This window comes from Rhinopithecus roxellana, chromosome 10, assembly GCF_007565055.1.
Source record: "Rhinopithecus roxellana isolate Shanxi Qingling chromosome 10, ASM756505v1, whole genome shotgun sequence".
Classification (NCBI taxonomy): Eukaryota; Metazoa; Chordata; class Mammalia; order Primates; family Cercopithecidae; genus Rhinopithecus; species Rhinopithecus roxellana.
Window position 1 is genome coordinate 10,370,807 of NC_044558.1, and position 20,499 is coordinate 10,391,305.

The following is a 20,499-nucleotide window of genomic DNA, read 5'->3' on the forward strand; positions in this document are numbered from 1 at the left end:
TCTCAGAAGCCTGGAAAATTTACTTTTTGGGAATTGGTATGGTAACAGCTCTTTGGAGAGGGATTTTTCTTCCAACTGCTAATTCCTAGGTAGTAATGCTTTTGATACTGTGGTCAACCCTGCGAGTGTGATGCTGAAATAAACTAATGAACTCCTGTCACACAACTATTTTCTTTGTTCTTCTCTTTCTTCCTGTACAACTTGTGCTGCTGATTCTAAAAACAGAGCAAGGTCCAGTGAACTTAAGCAGGAAGTTGCATATAAAGTGACACCTTTCGGAGAAGTAACAGGAGAGATGATCTAAACGTGATTGGTGGATTCCATGGTACTTGCGCCAAAAAGTAATTGATCTTCCATTGTGTATGACTATAAAAGCAACAATATACAGAGAGAGGCAGAGCAGAAGGAAGTAAGGAAAGTGGAGAGTTGAGGTAGCTAATTTCTAATGAGAGTGAGAAAGAGACAGTGAGAAAATTTCTCTTGAAACCTTTATTACTCAGGCATCTGGATAAAATGGTGGCTACTTTTCTCCTGAGCACCTTTTTGCTTCATTTTACTGCTGCTGTGGCTTCAGAACCGTAAGGAAATATTGCACTATTTATAGCAAAGTACTAACAAAATGACCTCATTAAATATGTTTCATGTTAAAATTTAATTACACTTCTACCATTTCACCTTCTGAGACTGAGTGCCGGTTTGTTTGTTCTATAAATCTTAAGCAAATATAAAGACAATTGACATATTTTTCTTAAGATACTTCTCTGTGCCTAAGTTTACTGTAATACCATCTGTGAAAAAGGTGCATGCTTCAGGAATATTTCAGCAAGGTAAAGATGCTTTCTGTGGATGTTCTCCATTTCTCCTGCACGCGTTTACAGTGTCAGTTGCTTTCTTTGCATAGGCAATATATCCTATGGGTCTCCTCTGTGATTCAGAGTGATTCTGCAGGAAAAGCTTGTCTCCACCTCTTAAGACTTAATGAATCTGTATCCTTGAGTGTCGTCTTAGAATATGATGGATCCAATACCACTATTTTTGACCAGTTTGTGGAAGAGGATAACTTCTATGCTTGTGCAGATTTCAAGGTCAGGCATTGAATTTGACAGTTTGGGACTTCAGATGGAAAGATGAAATTATTTTTTAAAAATTATTTTTAGAGAGGTAACAAATCTTGGTTGGGGATGAATTGTAAAAGGTAGGAAAGAAAATTGGATACTACCTGGAAGTCAAGAAATAAAGAAAATTTTCACATGCAACAAAACTTGGGAAATACTGTCATACTTCTATCATAAAAAGATGTAATGAGGTAACAGTAAAAACTTTTTTTAGGTAGTAAAATTGTTCCACAGTTTGAGGAAAGAGAATGTAAGTAAAGAAGAGAAGGGTTGGGACTCAGGGCAACAAAAACCATAAACAAAAGGCAAGAAGATATAAGAAACAAGCTTCTTAGAAAGTGTCCTCATGCTAAATAAAGGAATTATAACATGGAATCACTGTCTCTCATTAGTAAAACGTAGGTTTACAAGTCTCTCTTATTCTAAGAAACCAAATTAAGACATTGTTCACCATCTTAACATCCAAAAATAATTTCTTCATTCTCTGCTCTTCCACATAAAAAGGTCTCTCAGAAGTCATCTGAACAGTTGGCTTTTATTACCTTGCTGGCTAAGGGAGCTACTCATCAAATCTCTGAGAGAAGATCTGTAGCAGTCATTGCAGAGGAGAAGGCAACCTTTATACAGACAGATAAACCCATCTATAAATCGGGAGAGAAAGGTAAGTAAATATTTGTGTTTCCTTAGTATCATTGGCTTCAGAAATGCACTCACCAAATTAAGAGCAATTCAAACTTGAATTTTAGTCTTAAATTGAGTCTTAACATCACGGAATTGTGAATTTCTGGAATTCTTATTGGTTGCCTGGGTCAGTTATGAAAGAGTACCCTCCAACATCAGTAATTGAATGCTTTGCTTCATAAAATTTTCAATACCATTTTCAGTGTTTACAAATTCTAGCGATAGGCCTATATAATGTAATGGCTACAAGTATAGGATTTGGAGGACAATTGTTTGGTTTGAATCTTTGCTCCATAACTTACCGATTGGGCAAGATAATTAATTCTCTATTTAAGGCTCAGTTATTTCACCTGCAAAATGGAAATAAAAGTGTTTCACTTGCAGAAATATTGTTAGAGTAAAATAAGATAGTCAATGTAAAATAGTGCCTAACATTCAGTAAAGACCCCTAACTAATATTATTGTCACTGTTATTCATACTAGTAGAAGTAATAATGAATCTGATAACCTAGGTAAAGCCCTTCTATTTTCTTTATTGTTGTTGTAAGTAGAAGGTAGCAGAAAGAACACCAAATCAAGATTCAGAGGGTTTAGTTTTAGTCTTGGATCTGTTAATAAATAATTGGCTTTTGCAAAGTGAATTCTGTTACTTAGGACTTAGCTTTCTCATTTGTAAAATTAAAGAGTTGAAAGAAAGCATCTCTGCATTTAATTCTGGTTATTATTATATATCATTTATTGAAAATAAATAGAACTAAACTCAGAATTCTTATAGTGATATTTTCTCTTTTGGACTCACTAAAATGCTATGATGAAAATTATGTATACAAAGTTAGCTAAGATAGTTTTTCTAGAATTCTGCTAAAATTAATGTTTGCTAGCATCAGTACATTTTTTCAGGAAAATTATGTTTATCTCCTGCCGTATGTATTTCAGATTTATCCCTCTATGACTAATTCTGTCACCAATGCTGAAGATCTCTCTGGGCTGTAAGGGCAAAAGTTCCCAGCGGTAGTAGCTGCTAGTGTCAGCCTTGGTCACAGCAGAGCATCCTGAACAGAAGAATTATCAATGTGCAATAAGAGATCTTTCTCAACGGAACCCCAATCTGAAAGGGTCAAGTCAGAGCAAGGGAAGAAGGGAGCATAGTATTCCATGATTGCAAGGCAATTAATTTCTCTGTTTACAAGCAATCATACCTAGAGGGAAAACAAAAACAACACCAACAAAGAATCATCCCCCTCCTCTCCCTCTCTCTCTCTCTCTTTTAGTTCAGTTTCGCATTGTGACCCTGGATACCAAGTTCAAGGCTGTTGAAGATTTGGTGAGTTCAATAATTTCTAGTGGTACAATAAAATGTACACAAATTAGACAAATCCATTGCTACATAAAGCTTCTTCAGGAAGCTTTCTATATGTGTGGAAATGAGGTTCCAACATAGGGTATTTTATGGGTATAGCTTCCATGCTAACCTCATGTTTAAATGGAAAACTTTCATTTGTAGTGAGTTGACGTATATTTTTTAGGCCTTTTCATTATGTAAAGTAAACATAGGTTGTATGGAACCTGCTTTCTACTTTCCAGAAGATGTTTTGGATTTATTTTGCATTTGTGATTTTCTTGGCATCTTTAGCCATAGAAACGTTGTCCTCTGGGGAAGTAAGGGCTAGGTTTCAATACTTAAATTAAGACATATTTAGAACTTTGTAATGCAATATTTGGCAAAAAATCATGTGCTATTACAGTATTAATCTGTATTGTTTTTTCCTCTTTCAGTATCCTTTAATCATAGTTCAGGTAAGATACCTGCTTTTTACATTCATTCTTTTAAAATATTTAGATAAAGGTGATTTGTTTTGGTTTTTATAATTCATAATTAGAAATTAAGATGACTTAAATAAGGGGAAGTGAAAGTCTTTATGTGCATACACAATGTAAGGCATCAGATGAAGGTCTAAATCAAGTACTGCTGCTTTTGTTGTAAGCCGTGTGGCAAATGCATTATCTTGGTTTTTATGGAGAATAAAGCATTGAGATTTTTCTAAGCGGTGTCCTCGCCTGAAATTGCTCAATTTTGGCTGCTGGCCATTTTCAATCTTAATTTACCCACTTCTTGTTTTAAGGAAATAGAAAACACAAACATCTAAAAATTTTGAAATATGCTAGAAGGTGATATTATTATAAAACTGACTCTGTTTTCAGAAAATAATTAAGAGAGGCTCCTCCTAACTGTTCTAATCTCTAGAATAGCGGGGTCTTCAAACTTATTTGAAGCCGTATGCTTATCATTAAAAAGTTGTATCAACCAACTCCAACATATGTATTTTAATCTGTTACATACAACGTGCAACAGTATTGCTAGCTATGTCTGAAGATGGGTACACTGAGATCCAGGCTTAGCACTAGTAATTATGTATGTAAATATGTGCATCAAATAGTCTTTGTATAATTTAGATGGCTTTGACTTTGTTACAGAGGTGTATCCTACGCTAAGCTCATTCTTATAGTAGAATAATTATTATGTCAGTCATTTTCATGTTGTCTGCATTATCAGTAATCTATAAATAGTATTTTCATCACATCCTGATTCAGCTAACATTGCATTCCATTGAAAGTAACAGAAAACTTAACTAAAGTTGACTTAAACGAGTAAAGATTCTTTGTTTTCACAAACCACTAAGTCTGAGTGTAGACACTTAGCAACAACACAGTGCTGCCAAGGATCCAGGCTTTTTCTGCTTAACCTCTCTGCTACCCTCAATGTATTGTTTTATTTTCACTGCCAACTAGGCCTGATTCTTTTAGAGAATTTCTAACCAGTAACTTCCCCTTACACTTAATCAACCAACACTCTGTCACTTGTACAACTCTTACTGAAAGGAAGTCTGAGATATAAATTCAGCCTTAAGACTTTTTTTGTATTTTATTTTATTTTATTTTTTTGAGTCAAGGTCTTGCTCTGTTGTGTAGAATGGAGTGCAATGATGTGAACACGGCTCACTGCGGTCTCAATCTCCTGAGCTCAAGCAATCCTCCTGCCTCAACCTGTTGTGTAGCTGGGGCCAGAGCTACACAGGAAAAAAAAATAGCCACCATGCTTTACTATTTTTTAATTTTTAATTTTTTTATAGAGACATGTTCTCACTTTGTTGCCTGGGCTGGTCATGTACTCATGGGCTCAAGCAATCCTCCAACTTCAGCCTCCCAAACTGCTGGGAACATAGACATGAACCGCTGTGCCTGGCCTCTAGCTTTCTAGACTTTACAGTAGAGGAAAGAAAAAAAAATTGTAGTGAGTGGTGAAGTATGTTTTTGTCTTTTTATGAAGATCTTTTTAGTCAGGATTTCTTTAATCACAGCTGAATGATATCAATAAATTTATTTTCTTTTTCCCCCTAGAAAATACACATTGTTTCTAGAATTTATTAATAAGTTAATAAATTTATTTATATTGGCATCATCAATCCTCTCTTGTCATACAACTTCCACTTAGCAGCTCTTGCACACAAAGTGTGCAATTCATGACCAACTTATGTAGAGACTAAATAAAAACCCGTGGCAATTTTTATAAGCATTTGTTAGCATGTGTTTCTTTGTGACCCTTTTGGTGTGAGTCCATCGCTTTGGACAGCACCACTCTGAAGCAAGCAAAACAAGTTTCTAATTCTTTAACTATGGAACTCTGGTTTAGAAGGATCAAAAGCAAAAGCATTACATACAATATTTTTTAGCCATTTTGGGTTTAAGTGAGATACACGTTAAGATTGGAATTGAATGCATTGAGGAAGTTATGTTGCTTCTACAATTTGAGATAATTAGTGCAATAAAATGGTTGCATTTTCCTTACTTCCAACAACTATAGAAACGATCCAAAATATATCAGCAAAGGGTGATACTCTCATGCAAACTCTGATTGTCTATTTTTTTTTTTCATTATTTTCTAGGATCCTCAAAACAATCGGATTTTTCAATGGCAAAATGTGACTTCTTTCCGAAATATTACCCAACTCTCATTCCAATTGATTTCGGAACCAATGTTTGGAGATTACTGGATTGTTGTGAAAAAAAACTCAGGGAAGACAGTGACACACCAATTTGCTGTTAAAAGATATGGTAACCAGTTGCTATTTGTAGTTGTCCTATGTAGATGAAGCGTTCAAAGGATGGAACAAAACAACATTTATGTTACACTTAGGCAGGAGTAGGTGAAGCTTGATCTGATTTTCTTTATCTCCCTGATCTCCCTTCCTTGACCTGGTTGGCTTCATCATCAGCACTTTGCTGCTCCTCATTCCTTCCCCAGTATCCTTATTCTGATTCCTGCCTTCTTTTTCCCCCTAGAAAAATACACATTTTTTCCTAGAATCCCCACAGTCTTCTAGGAGAGATCTAAGAGATTGCAGTAGAAACAAAATGTGAGGCTGGGTTTGGTGGCTCACACCTGTAATCCCAGCACTTTGAGAGACTGAGGCGGGTGGATCATGAGGTCAGGAGTTCGGGACTAGCCTGGCCAACATGGCGAAATCCAGTCTCTACTAAAAATATAAAAATTAGCCTAGCATGGTCATGCATGCCTGTAATCCCAGCTACTCAGGAGGCTGAGGCAGGAGAATGAGAATGGCTTGAACCCTGTAGGCAGAGGTTGCAGTGAGCCGAGATTGCACCACTACACTCCAGCCTGGGCAACAGAGTGAGACTCCGTCTCAAACAAGCAAAAAGAAACAAAATGTGAAATTCTGAGGACAGGGAAAAGAAAAGAAAGAGGAAGAATTAATCATTAGTGAGACACCACCATGTAGAATAGTGCCACGCAATTTGGGGCAAATGATACATAGCTCGTACAGATGGAAGGTACCAGGAATCATAGTAAGCTATAAGACTGCAATTTCCTGTGATTGTGCAGACTAAAATATATTTCTCTTTGTTTCCAGTGTTGCCCAAGTTTGAAGTTACGGTCAGTGCACCACAAACAGTAACTATTTCAGATGATGAATTCCAAGTGGATGTTTGTGCTAAGTAAGTATTTATTCAGGAGATTTACCTCCACAAGAAAACAAAGCTCAGAGAGAATGAGATGTGAGATTAACCATGAAACTTTAATTATTTATATGCTTACATTAATGTTATTAGAGAAGCAATGAATCCTCATTATAGAATATTTGAAAAAATATGGAGAAAAATACAAGACATTACCTATTATTAGTTTGACCAACTGCCATTAACATTGTAATGTCACTAACATTGTTAAGTTTCCTCTAATTTTAATGACTATTTTCCATGACTACAATCATACTTTTCTATTTATTATAATTAAGAAAACATGTCTTCATATTATGCCAATCTTTTCATTAATTCCAATTTTCTGTTGCACAAACATAATTATATGTGACTGTACCAAATTTAATTATTTTATTATATAACATGTTGGCTGTTTCATTTTGTTTTCCTGGTAATTAATAATTTTGCAGTATATGTCTTTGTGTATAACACATAATAGGTAGCTTTTGAATTAAAAATTCTTTACTTAAGAAAGATTTCCAGAAAAGGAATTACCAAGACAAAATGTGTACCATTCTTTTAGTCTTCTGATTGCCGTACTCCTCACTAAACATGTTGTGCCAATGTAGAATTCTAGCAGCTGGTATGAAATTGTCTCATTGAATCTTCACTATCATGGCATATTTTCATTAAAATAAGAATATGAGCTACTGAAATGGCAAAGTGAAAATAAGGCATCATATCAATTTAATCTGAATTATTTGAATTCTCTTAATGTAAAAAAAATACATGATTTCAGAAATTTGTATTTTGTTTTTGGAAAATTATTTTTAATTTTTTCCCCTTTTTTAATGCCTTTTCTCAAATTTCTAATAATAATTTATAAACAATCGGCCAGGCACAGTGGCTCACACCTGTAATTCCAGCACTTTGGGAGGCCAAGGTGGGGGGATCACCTGAGGTCAGGAGTTCGAGACCAGCCTGGCCAACATACTGAAATCCCGTCTCTACTAAAAATACAAAAAATTAGATGGGCGTGGTGGCAGGCGCCTGTAATCTCAGCTACTCGGGAGGCTGAGGCAGGAGAATTGCTTGCACCCAGGAAGTGGAGGTTGCAGTGAGCCGAGATTGTGCCGCCTCACTCCAGCCTGGGCAACTGAGTGAAACTCCGTCTCAGAAAAAACAAACAAACAGCTAACATTTTTGAATGTCAACTAGTTTGTTAAGCTCTGCGTATATTATTACCACAGTGCTATGAGATAGGAGCTATTGTCATCTCTATTTTATGAAGAAAGATAATAAGACACAGAGAATTAAAATAACTTCTCAACAGTAATGGAGCTTGTTGATGGCAGAACTAGGATTTAGACCTAGGTTGCTCAGTTTCAAAGCTGCTCTCCTAATCAATAACTGTCATATACTTTATAAAAACAGTCAACAATATTAATATTTGTCATATTTGTTAAACACTTTAACTTATGACATGAAAATTACTTGCCTTTGAGTATTTTCAGCAGTCTAGTAAAGATACATTGGTTAAAGGGCTGTCTAATGAACGTGCAAGGGTGGTTCTTAAGATGCCTTTGATGCCCCAGAGAATCTTGAATCTTGGAAACCAGTTTTCAGCAGCATTTCAAATCTTGTTTTGACTTTAGGAAACGATTATAAATTTTTTTCTGAGTTTTAATGAAGAGTAGTTGAAAATACCAGAATTTAATATACGTAATAGATGAGAGACTGTAGATCATTGATGTTGAAAATGATAAGGTGTAAATATAAGCTGGAAGAAATCCGGAGTCCTAAACTGGTTTCACTAGAAAGGCCATACACAAAACCAGAGCTTTCAACGGCATTAACATCTCATTTATTTATCTGCACAATAGTATACTAAAAAAAACTACAACACATTGGGAGAGAAAAAATGTTTCCCAAGCATGGCCTTTGGAAAAGACTTGCAAACCTGATTTCTTGAGATTTCTTTAATATTGTATTCTGGATAGAGTTACATTAAGGAGTAAATCAGTATCAGCAATAATAATATCCTGCCAAGAGGCCAGGCAGCTAGACTGGAGCTGTGCTTGCTACAAAGTTATTTCTGGGCAGATTGTGAGAGCACTGCTTCTAGAAGGTTCACACCAAATTGGTTCATCTCAAATTGTATGATACTGTGTCTGTGTTTCTTTAGTCCTTTCTGGGATTTAGCTTAGAATGGCTAGAGAAAACAAGAAAAACTTGGATTATTTTAGCAAACAATCTCAGAGATGACTTAGGCTTTTAAGAGGGAAGAAAATTTACCTATAGGCAAAGAGATTTTAACACACTGCATTAGCATTCATGAAAAGCTTTTCAAATCACAAACAAAGGGAGAATGTTTATTCTGTCTTGTTTTAAACATTTAAGCTACCTGTCTTATGGGCATATGTTAGCTTACAGATAACACTACAGTAAGAGTTTTATTTTATAAATAAAAGACATTAAGTAGAAATAAGAAGAAATGTTCAGACGTAAGAAGAAATATCTGTGGCCAGATCTAAGTCTGGCCTTTATATGATCATGAAACCTGACACATGATTTTATTGATGTGAATTGACCCAGAATCTCAGAAGTGTTAGGAATGTTTAAATAGAAAGAGAAAAAGGTGAGTGGAAAGAAAAGGCCATGGAGTGAGGCAGATCTGAGTTCGAATTTTAGTTTCATCAATTACAATGTGGAGAAGTAAGTTACTTGACCTCATTTTACAAATCAGGGTCACTGGGAAAAATAAATGATATATATCAGTGTCCAACAATTAGAAAAAAGTATTCTAATCTGTGAAAATAATATTCACTTTTATTATATGCTAGTTTTACATTTGTTATCTATTAACAAAACGAAAACTCCAATTAACTAGATTTGCCTTTGGTTGAACCTTTACAAATCTTGTGTTGTAGTTTTGTGTTTTAGGAGAAAATGAGATACTCAAACCCACCCCATAAGGTATTATATTTTTGGTCAAAGCATAACCAGTTCATGCCAAGTCCCACAGCCTTTATATTTATTGAGTGATAAATAAAAACTCATGCTTAAAATACTAATGTGGAAATATTTCAAGATTCTGAATCATCCAAGTTTGACATATATATATATTTTTCTGATAGAAGGGAAAGCGCTATAATGTTATGATGTTTCTATCAGATTAAAATATTTTTTAAAAAACTCAGTTTAAGCATTAAATCATATTCAATGAGATTTTAGATTATTTTAGATTCTGCCTTACCCTGAATTTGATTTTTTAAAAAGCAGGCAAATCCTCTTAAGAGATCGAATGCCCAGTTTAACCTGAATTCTGTGGGGAACCTAAAACCTCACCAGTAGGTGAGGATTCCTAATTCAATTTGGTTAGCCTGGGTTACTCATAGTTTAGAGACTTCCTACATAATTTCTGAAGAAGATCACAAAATATTGCTATGATATTGGTTATCTGTAATCGTAACTACACCTACCCCTATTAGGTACACCTTTGGCCAACCTGTGCAAGGGAAAACCCAAATCCGGGTGTGCAGAGAGTATTTTTCTTCAAGCAATTGTGAGAAAAACGACAATGAAATATGTGAGCAATTTATTGCACAGGTAAAGACCACAATCTTTACTCCAAAATAAAAGTTCTCACTCATTTTTCATTCTTATTCTTTCTTTGATTTCATTTATAAGAGGGGCTTAACAGTACTGTTTTCATTTTATTGATCATGGAGTTTGCAGCTACATAAAGTGAAGAAAGAGAAGAAAATACAGGGCTTAAAGTAGTCTTTTATTCCATAGGCCACATAAATTGTTATCCACCTCTAGATTCATGGGATTTTTAGAATCCAAAAGGTATCATGGGCTTTGTTGTTTTATATACTGCCTAGGTAGCCTCCCTGATTTTCCTATGGAGAATTGTTAATCATTTTTTAAATGAGTCTCTGATATTACTCTCCATGCCACCTGGATTTTTTTTTTTTTTTTTTATGGAAACAGCTTATTTGCAATCAGCTGCAATCCAGAGTACCCCCACTATATTACTTTAGACTTGCAGTTCATATCCAAAGTCACCATTCGCTCTCTCCATCTGCAGCATCCTAACCTTAAGTGAACAACTCTTCCTATCTCTTCCAAACTCTCTTTTGACTCCCCGAAGTGAAGCCTGTGTATGCCACATCGTTCATATTTTAAGTCCAATTGTCCTAAAGTTACTCATCAAATTTAGTGAACATCCTCTAGGTAAATATCAATAATTGACAAAGACAAGCAGAACCCTACCTTTATATAGGAAATGCAGGCAAAGAAAAGTAGGGTGGAATTTTTCCACATCAGCAGTACATTCTTCCATTGGGTGGTTCTGATAGAGTTCAGTCAACCGTTTTACACACTGATGGCTGTTCCCTCACCTAATGGTTTATTTTTTTCCCCATGTGAAAAAAATATCAATAAACAATCTGGTAGAGGCTAGGAGCAGTGGCTCACACCTCTAATCTGAGCATTTTGGAAGGCTGAGGCAGGAGGATCATTTGACTCCAGGAGATCAAAACCAGCCTGGGCAACTTAGTGAGCCCCTTCTCTACAAAAATGAGCCAGGCATAGTGGTGCACCTCTGTGGTCCCAGCTACAGGGAGACTGAGGCAAGAGAATTACTGGAGCCCAGGAGGTCAAGGCTGCAATAAATTGTGTTTGCACCACTATACTCCAGCCTGGGCAATAGAGCAAGACCTGCCTCAAAAAAAAAAAAAAAAAAAAAAAAAAAAATTCTGTCTGGTGGAACTGTCTTTATATATGAGAGATTTTATTTATTTGAAATAAATTTCTTAGAATGAGTTTCCTGAGTCAAAGGAAATACAGATAATGTTCACTGATAATTTTAATTTTAATAAATATTAGCATATTGCTCTCCTAAAAGGTTTTAGGCATTCCAATTCCTGTCTGAAATATATGAGAATACTATATTTTCCAAATTACTTTCAGCAATATATTTAGAAGTTTTAAAAGTTTTTGTCATTTTGATAGTCACAAATTTAGCTTGTTTTAATCTGTGTTATCTAATTTCTATTAAGTTTGAGCAACTTTTCATATTTTTGTTATCAATTTGGATTTGAGAACTCTTAATTACCTAGGTTTTTCTGTTCATGTGAAATGGAAACTTTCATTGTAAGTACTGCCTTCCATCCTCCAAGCATTTTTTTTTTCAAGCCTGTTATTTAAACAGCCAACTCATTTACTTTGTCCTATTTTTGACATACCCACCTTCCTTACGTTCCTGGGTTTCCAGTCTTAGAAAAAAAATCTCACCGGCTCCTGTGTTGTACATGTGGCTATCTAAGTATGCTCTTAAGACTGTTAACAATTTTTTAATAGACATAAAGTTCATTTCCAATGATATTCTAAAATGGGAATTTTTCTTCCAGATGTGGGCTGTGTTGTGTTAGCACCTATCTCCTGATTTTGTTCTGTCTCACTCTTTGTTTTAAATCATGCCCACAAAAGTTTCACCTATTTTATTGGTTCTTATTTTTACTATTTTCTTTCTTATATTATTTTGTGTTCCTAAATAATTTATTTTCTCTTTCATCTTATTAATTTTTTTTTAATATTTGTAGTTGATTTTGTTGTGGTTTAAAAAATATACTAGCTGTTTCTTTTAGTAATAAGCACATTCAATGTTTTACATTTCTTCTTAACTACAGCTGAACACCATTGATTTTGATGCAAAGCATTTTTTCATTACTGTAATATCTGGGTTCTTATTGGTTTACTTTATATTTTTTCTTTGATTCAAGGATTCCTGAAAAAAAGGTTTTCTCTTAATTTTCAAAATAATTAAGGTTCTTCTGGTCACTTTCTGTTATTTCATTTTAATTTCACTATATTATAATTAGACAAAGTAAAATTGCTTTTGTTGTTGATGTCATAGCTGTTAATTTAAAATTGAGACGCACACACTCTGGAGCCAGAGCAGCTACTTAGCTCCACCATCTTTTAGCTGTGAGGTCTTGGACAGGTTACATGATGTACCTTTTATAGTTTATTCATCTATATAATAAGATAATAACAGTACCTAGCTCATGTGATAGTTTTGAGTACCGAATAAACTGATATATCCTTATAACATTTTAAATCTGGAATTAGTAAACACTGTGGTGTAAAATATAATTAAATTTATATTTCTCTAATTATTGACATTACTGATGATAGATTAACTATAGATTTTTTTGTTATTTTAAATAAGCAATTTGCCTTAAAAAGTGTTTGTTTTGTTGTTACACACTTGCTGAGTGCTTCTGTTCCATCTGTTTTAGTGCCTTTCTCCATGATTATAATTTCTTCCTCTTAAAACGCTGTGAACCAAAAGTATCTGAGACAGATCTCAATCAATTTAGAAAGCTTATTTTGCCAAGGTTAAGGATGTGCCCATGACAGCCTCAAGAGGTCCTACCAACATGCGCCCAAGGTGGTTGGGGTACAGCTTGCTTTTATGCATTTCAGGGAGACATGAGACATCAACAAATATGTGTAAGATGTACCTTGGTTCAGTCCGGAAAGGCAGGACAATCCAAAGCAAGGGGGCTTCCAGGTCATAGGTAGATAAGAGGCAAACAGTTGTATGAAGAATAAGTCTTTGAGGCCAGGCTCAGTGGTTCACGGTTGTAAACCCAGCACTTTGGGAGGCGGAGGCGAGCGGATCACGTGAGGTCAGGAGATCAGACCAGCCTGACCAACATGGAGAAAGCACATCTCTACTGAAAACACAAAAATTGGGCCGGCGTGGTGGCTCACGCCTGTAATCCCAGTACTTTGGGAGGCCGTAGACAGGAGGATCAGGAGGTCAGGAGGTCGAGACTATCCTGGCTAACACAGTGAAACCCCGTCTATACTAAAAAATACAAAAAACTAGCCAGGCGTGGTGGCGGGCGCCGGTAGACCCAGCTACTCGGGGCTGAGGAAGGAGAATGGCGCGAACCCGGGGGGCGGAGCTTGCAGTGAGCCGGGATCGCACCACTGCTCTCCAGCCTGGGCGACAGAGCGAGACTCTGTCTCAAAAATAATAATAATAATAATAAAATAAAATAAATAAATAAATTAGCCAGGCATGGTGGCAGGTGCCTGTAATCCCAGGTACTTGGGAGACTGATGCAGGAGAATCGCTTGAACCTGGGAGGCGGAGGTTGCAGTGAGCCAAGATTGCGCTGTTCACCTCAGCCGGAGTGACAGAGCAAGACTATCTCAAAAAAAAAAAAAAAAAAAAAAAAGAATAAATCTTTGTCTTTGATCAGCCTTTCACTGAATACACAGTTTACATGTGAGAGGAGGATAGAGGAATAGTCATTTATGCCTTAGTCTGGCCCAGTAAATCTGCATTTTTACGTAAACTATTGGGCAGAGGAAGCAATAGGATAAATCAGATATGCATTTGTCTCAGGTAAGCAGAGGGATGACTTTGAGTTCTGTTCTTTGTCTCACGCCTGTGAAGATAAACTATGAATTTATATTGCCAGGGTGAATTTCCAAAGAACTCTTTTCGGGAAATGTTCTGTTTTAGGGAAAAATCGTGAGGGAGGTATCTAGTTTTTAACTTTGTAGCTACCTTATTTGGGAATAAAATGGGAGACAGATTTGCCCAGGAGTTCCCAGCTCGCCCTTTCCCTTTGACTTAGTAATGCTGGGGGGGTCCTGAGATTTACTTTCCTTTCACAATACTGCTCAGCTTCCTTTCCATCCTTTAACCTTTTCCCATCTACAATGTTTCCAGGAGAATTTCCTTGAAATCTGTAAAATACAGATTACCTCCTTACCTTATTTAAAATGCTGATGTAAATATTCACTCCTCCTTCTCCTCCTTTAATTCTTTGGCCATTTCAACAAGTTTATGAGGTAGAGCCATGGCATGGGATGGGGATTGTTAATATATTTGTGCAAAAACCCTATTTTTAAAAGACACTTAAAAAAAAACCTCTTAGATCCCTAACATTTTAATTATACCTTCTCTTTATTTTTCAGTTGGAAAATGGTTGTGTTTCTCAAATTGTAAATACAAAAGTCTTCCAACTCTACCGTTCTGGATTATTCATGACATTTCACGTTGCTGTAATTGTTACAGAATTTGGAACAGGTAATGACTGTATTTTTGGACGACCTGAGGATATATGGCAACTTACTGGGAGAAGCTTGTTGAGTTAGCACTAAGTACAAATTCAGATTAATTATTTCTAATTTAATACATCTGGGAATAGTTGCAAGTGCAAAAATTATTACTGAAAAATTCACAAGATTGCTCATAGTGAGTGTTCAATAAGTATCTGTGAAAAGAATGAAAGAAGAGACCAGGCGTGGTAGCTCACACCTGTAATCCCAGCACTTTGGGAGGCTGAGGCATGTGGATCACCTGAGGTCAGGAGTTCAAAATCAGCCTGGCCAGCATGGTGAAACCCCGTCTCTACAAAAATACAAAAAATTAGCCTGGCATGGTGGCGAGTGCCTGTAATCCCAGCTACTCAGGACGCTGAGGCAGGAGAGAATCGCTTGAACCTAGGAGGCGGAGACTGCAGTGAGCTGAGATCATGCCATTGCACTTCAGCCTTCAGTCTGGGTGACAGACCAAGAGTCAGTGGAAAGAAAAGAAAAGAAAAGAAAAGAAAAGAAAAGAAAAGAAAAGAAAAGAAAAGAAAAGGAAAGAAAGAAAGAAAGAAAGAGAGAGAGAGAGGGAGGAAGGAAGGAAAGAAAGAGAAAGAGAGAGAGAGAAAGAGAGAAAGAAAGAAGGAGAGAGAGAGAAAGAAAGAGAAAGGAAGGAAGGAAAGGAAGGAAGGAAGGAAGGGAGGGAGGGGAAAGAAAAGAAAAGGAAATAAGGAAGAAATTATTTCATCTGGAGTGGGAAAATCAGATGTAACTACTAATTATTTCTTGTTATTTAAAAAGGAATTGTGATTATGCCATTGTAAAGTGCTCTATATACGCATACTTGATCAATACCTTGATGCTGTTCACACTGGGCAAGCTGGTCACGTTTATATTGCTGTGGATGGTAGCTTAGCTAGACATGTTTCACTCTGCTGTGTTCATCATTCCTTACAGGTGTACAGATCGGTGAGAATACTTCAGTTTTTATCACTCAATTGCTGGGAACTGTAAACTTTGAGAACATGGATACTTTCTACAGAAGAGGGATTTCTTATTTTGGAACTGTAGGTTTGACTAAAGAAGACATGCTTCCATTTCATTTTCTTGGATCATAGATTGCCCTTTGAAAATTTCTGGTCACTTTTTTCCTACTTTTATAATACATTTTAAGCATTACTATGTCTGAGGTGCTAGAAAATGTCCTAGATGGAAAGAAGCAAAATAGATAACATTACAGTTGTTTCCATACTTTATATTATATATCTATGTATTTAATAGAGCATCTTTCTGTCTGTTCGAATTTAGGAAAATGACAAGGGATCACATTTATGAGCAGAAAACTATTTCTCTGTAAAAATGTAAACATTTTGTGTTTTAAGTCATATTAATTATTCTTTTCTTGTACAGCTGAAATTTTCAGGTCCCGATAATGTACCTATGGTGAACAAGTTGTTGCAACTGGAGCTGAATGATGAATTCATAGGAAATTACACTACAGATGAGAATGGCGAAGCTCAATTTTCCATTGACACTTCAGACATATTTGACCCAGAGTTCAACCTAAAAGTAAGACATCAAAGAACAGAAGAAGACCGTTAGACATCCCACAAAGGATTTGGGTATCAGAAATGTTAAACATTAGGAATATCTTAAAAGATAACTTGTATACAGAATAGATTTTAAAGAAAATTTAAAATGTAGCTTATTTTATATAATTTGCTTGTTCACTAAATAATATATGAGAATACTTGTTCAAGAGGATAAGAAGCTAAAAGTCTATTAATGATTGTTATAAATTTGCTAACAACTAATATTTTCCTCTAGGAAATAAGAAGTAGTTCATGAGGATGATTTGACTTTCTTCCTCAGATCATTTCACGCATAGATAGGGGAGATCCTATGCTTTCTCTTTATTTTCTGCTGCTTAAACAGAATTTCGCAGTTAAACAATTTGTCAGTGTTCACATGAAGCTGAAAGAAACAAACCGGAAGCCCAATTCTGTGGCTTCAATTAAAGAGTAAAAAACACAACAATTCACCATCAGTCTAATGAAATATTTACACAATCTTTCATGGTCACGTTTTGTATACAAAGAGCAGAGTGCTGTTATTATTTTGATTCCAATAACTTCACATTAAAATGTCAGCCACAAGCTGAGATTCCTCCCTACTCTGGAGAGTTCAGAAGCCTCCATTCTCATTATTTCTTGTTATTTAAAAAGGAATTGTGATTATGCCATTGTAAAGTGCTCTATATACGCATTTATTTGATTCCAATAACTTCACATTAAAATGTCAGCCACAAGCTGAGATTCCTCCCTACTCTGGAGAGTTCAGAAGCCTCCATTCTCATTATTTCTTGTTATTTAAAAAGGAATTGTGATTATGCCATTGTAAAGTGCTCTATATACGCATACTTGATCAATACCTTGATGCTGTTCACACTGGGCAAGCTGGTCACGTTTATATTGCTGTGGATGGTAGCTTAGCTAGACATGTTTCACTCTGCTGTGTTCATTCTCAGTAACACCTGTCTTCGGATGTCATGATACCAAGACCCTTCACTTTCTTTTGTCATCTCAGGCCACATATGTTCGACCTAAGAGCTGCTATCTTCCCAGCTGGTTGACGCCTCAGTACTCGGATGCCAGCTTCTTAGTCTCGCGCTTTTACTCCCGAACCAACAGCTTCCTGAAGATTGTTCCTGAACCAAAGCAGCTTGAATGTAATCAGCAGAAGGTTGTTACTGTGCTTTACTCCCTAAACAGTGAAGCATATGAGGATGATTCCAATGTAAAGTTCTTCTATTTGGTGAGTCTCAGTCAGTGGGTTCCTGGAATCCTATTCAATTTTACGTCTGCTTAGCCCCGCACAGCTTAGAAACCAAGCATCAGTCATCCCATGGTGACCAGAGTAAGGGCAGCCTTCTCACTTTGCTGGTGAATACTATTCCATCCATTAACAACAAACACATAAAATGATCTAAGGCAATTTAAATTTCCCAAAGGTTGAAGAACTTGCTGTTCAGCGTCTGCTTGTTTAAGCATTCAAATGTAACTCATATCAAGTATGTATGACCCTCTGTAATAGTAAAATATTGGGCAGATGCCAGAAAGTAAGGTGGAAAACTTATTTTGATAAGCAGTAAACGGACTTCGTTCTCTTGCTTCTGTCCGTTTTGTCTTTCTAAGGAGGAGCCTCCAACCTTTTTGGCACCAGGGACTGGCTTCATGGAAGACAATTTTTCCACAGATGGGGTGGGGATGGTGGGATGGCTTCAGGATGATTCAAGCATATTACATTTATTGTTCACTTTATTTCTATTATTATTACATACTCATCATAGTGTGGAATCAGTAAGAACTCTGTGTTTGTTTTCCTGCAGCTAGATGGTCCTGTCTGGTGGTGATGGGAGACAGTGACAGGTTATCAGGCATTAGATTCTCTTAAGGAGCACACAGCCTATATCCTTCACATGTGCAGTTCACAGCAGGGCTTGTGCTCCTATGAGAATCTAATACCACTGCTGATCTGACAGGAGCTCAGGTGGTAATGCTTGCTCACTATACTGCTCACCTCCTGCTGTGTGGTGCAGTACCTAACAGGCCACGGACAGGTACCTACCAGTACACAGCCTGGGAACTGGGGACTTCTGCTCTAAAGCTTGTTGAAGAGTGAAAATTGAAGACCTGGAAATTAAGACATTAACTTGAATCCCCCACCCTCTCCTAGTAAGCATGCAAGTTAGTGCATCTTGGACAGATCATTTGAACTATTTAACCCTTGGCTTCCTCAGGTGTACAGTGTAATTCGAGATTATAAGACTTACCTCTTAGGGTAAGTGTTCTGTGTCAGGCACTGTTATAAGGATTGCATATGTGTTAACTCATTTAATTAGCCTTATAGGTATCTCCATTTTACAGATAAAGGAACAGAGGCAAACAGGTAAAACATCATGCCTTAAGTCACAAAGTTAATGAGCAGGTGAAGGTGTATTTGAAACCAGACAGCCCTGACAATTTCAGAGCTTTATGTGCCACTTTGCACAGTGCATTGCACATAGTTCACAAAGTTTCCAGTACATAATAGAACCTCAATCAATTTTAGTCCTTTTCTCTGCTCTTTTCCAACTTATGCAAAGTCTATTTTGAATATTTGCTTGTGGAAACTACCCTATCTTATGGAACAGAATTACCATTAAGTAATAAATTACCTAATCACAATGTGAGAATATGATGACATTAGATAATATATTGCATGTTATGTTTTCTTTATTCTGCACAGATGATGGTAAAAGGAGCTATCTTACTCAGTGGACAAAAGGAAATCAGAAACAAAGGTATATATAATATATTCATTTTAAACTATGTACTCAAACTTCATTTTTTTCTTGTTAAGGAAATATAGATATTATATATATGGCAATTATATATATTAAGAAAATACATTTATATGTAGTCAAACTTATGTGTGTGTGTGTGTGTGTAGATATATGTGTGTGTGTGTATATATATACACACAGTGAAAAGAAGTTAGAACGAGCACTTATTTCAATTTGTGGATGAAGGGAATAGTTAGCACAGCCTGAGGTAAGCTACTAAATGTCTTCACGAAGGAGAGTTCTACCTGTTTCTTTTATTGGCACGTCATTGAGCACATTAGAAAAGTGGTGTACAAAATTCCAGTATTGTTATTATCTAAATTATGCAGTCTTCTTTATTTGTGTATGTACTTCCTATTATTTGATTTATTTGTCTTGAAAACAGGGCCAAATTTACTTTCTGTCCATGAGCCATTCTCTTTTATCTAAGTGTACCAGTGATCCAGGAAACTCTCGGCATTTTATCTGTTCGTCTCCTATTTACACAGCCTGGAATGGAAACTTCTCATTCGCAATCAACGTCAGTGCTGATCTGGCTCCTGTGGCTGTCCTGTTTGTCTACACCCTTCACCCCAGTGGGGAAATTGTGGCTGACAGTGTCAGATTCCAGACTGACAAGTGCTTTAAACACAAGGTGATGTTTCTCTTATTTCTGGCCTGAGAAGTGGGAAGAGTTTGCTCCCTGCTGTCTTCTCTTCTGACTACTCTCACTGTCAAGTGGGAAACTCACACTCAGTGCTGGCATAATTGAATTCTTAGGGGATGCGAGAATCACCAAACACCACACATGATCCTTGGCAGCAGTGCCAATCCTGAGACGGCAGCAGGGTGGTGAAGGGGGTCTTCTGCAAGGAGAGCTGAGGGTGAGAGTGGACAGGGGAAATACAGTACAGAAATCTGTAAGGATTTATTCAGGAGAGATTAAGTGTATTCAGATCATCTTTACATAAAATGGTTTCTACTCTTATTTATTTATTTTTCTCTACTTTAGGTTAACATAAAGTTCTCTGAAGAGCAGGGCCTACCAGGCTCCAATGCTAGCCTCTATCTTCAAGCGGCCCCTGACTCATTCTGTGCCCTCCGGGCTGTGGATAAGAGCGTCCTTCTACTGAAATCGGAACAACAGCTGTCAGCTGAAAGTGTAAGTTCTCTGACTCCCTTGTTTTTCATGTTTCTCTGGACTCCCAGAAGTCTTAGCCT

General features: G+C 36.5%; 1 protein-coding gene across 1 annotated transcript in view; it reads left to right on the forward strand.

The window, feature by feature from the left end:
- The first annotated feature begins 803 nt into the window (after positions 1-803).
- Positions 804-20,499, forward strand: part of LOC104672829 (ovostatin homolog 2-like) — a 46,386-nt gene continuing 26,690 nt past the window's right edge. Inside the window, 14 exon segments of the mRNA XM_030938931.1 lie at positions 804-1,085; positions 1,620-1,801; positions 2,280-2,308; positions 3,068-3,120; positions 3,573-3,593; positions 5,741-5,909; positions 6,728-6,812; positions 10,286-10,403; positions 14,802-14,913; positions 15,873-15,982; positions 16,326-16,484; positions 17,502-17,743; positions 19,738-19,933; positions 20,291-20,440. Of these exon segments, the coding sequence (XP_030794791.1) occupies positions 804-1,085; positions 1,620-1,801; positions 2,280-2,308; positions 3,068-3,120; positions 3,573-3,593; positions 5,741-5,909; positions 6,728-6,812; positions 10,286-10,403; positions 14,802-14,913; positions 15,873-15,982; positions 16,326-16,484; positions 17,502-17,743; positions 19,738-19,933; positions 20,291-20,440 (1,908 nt within the window).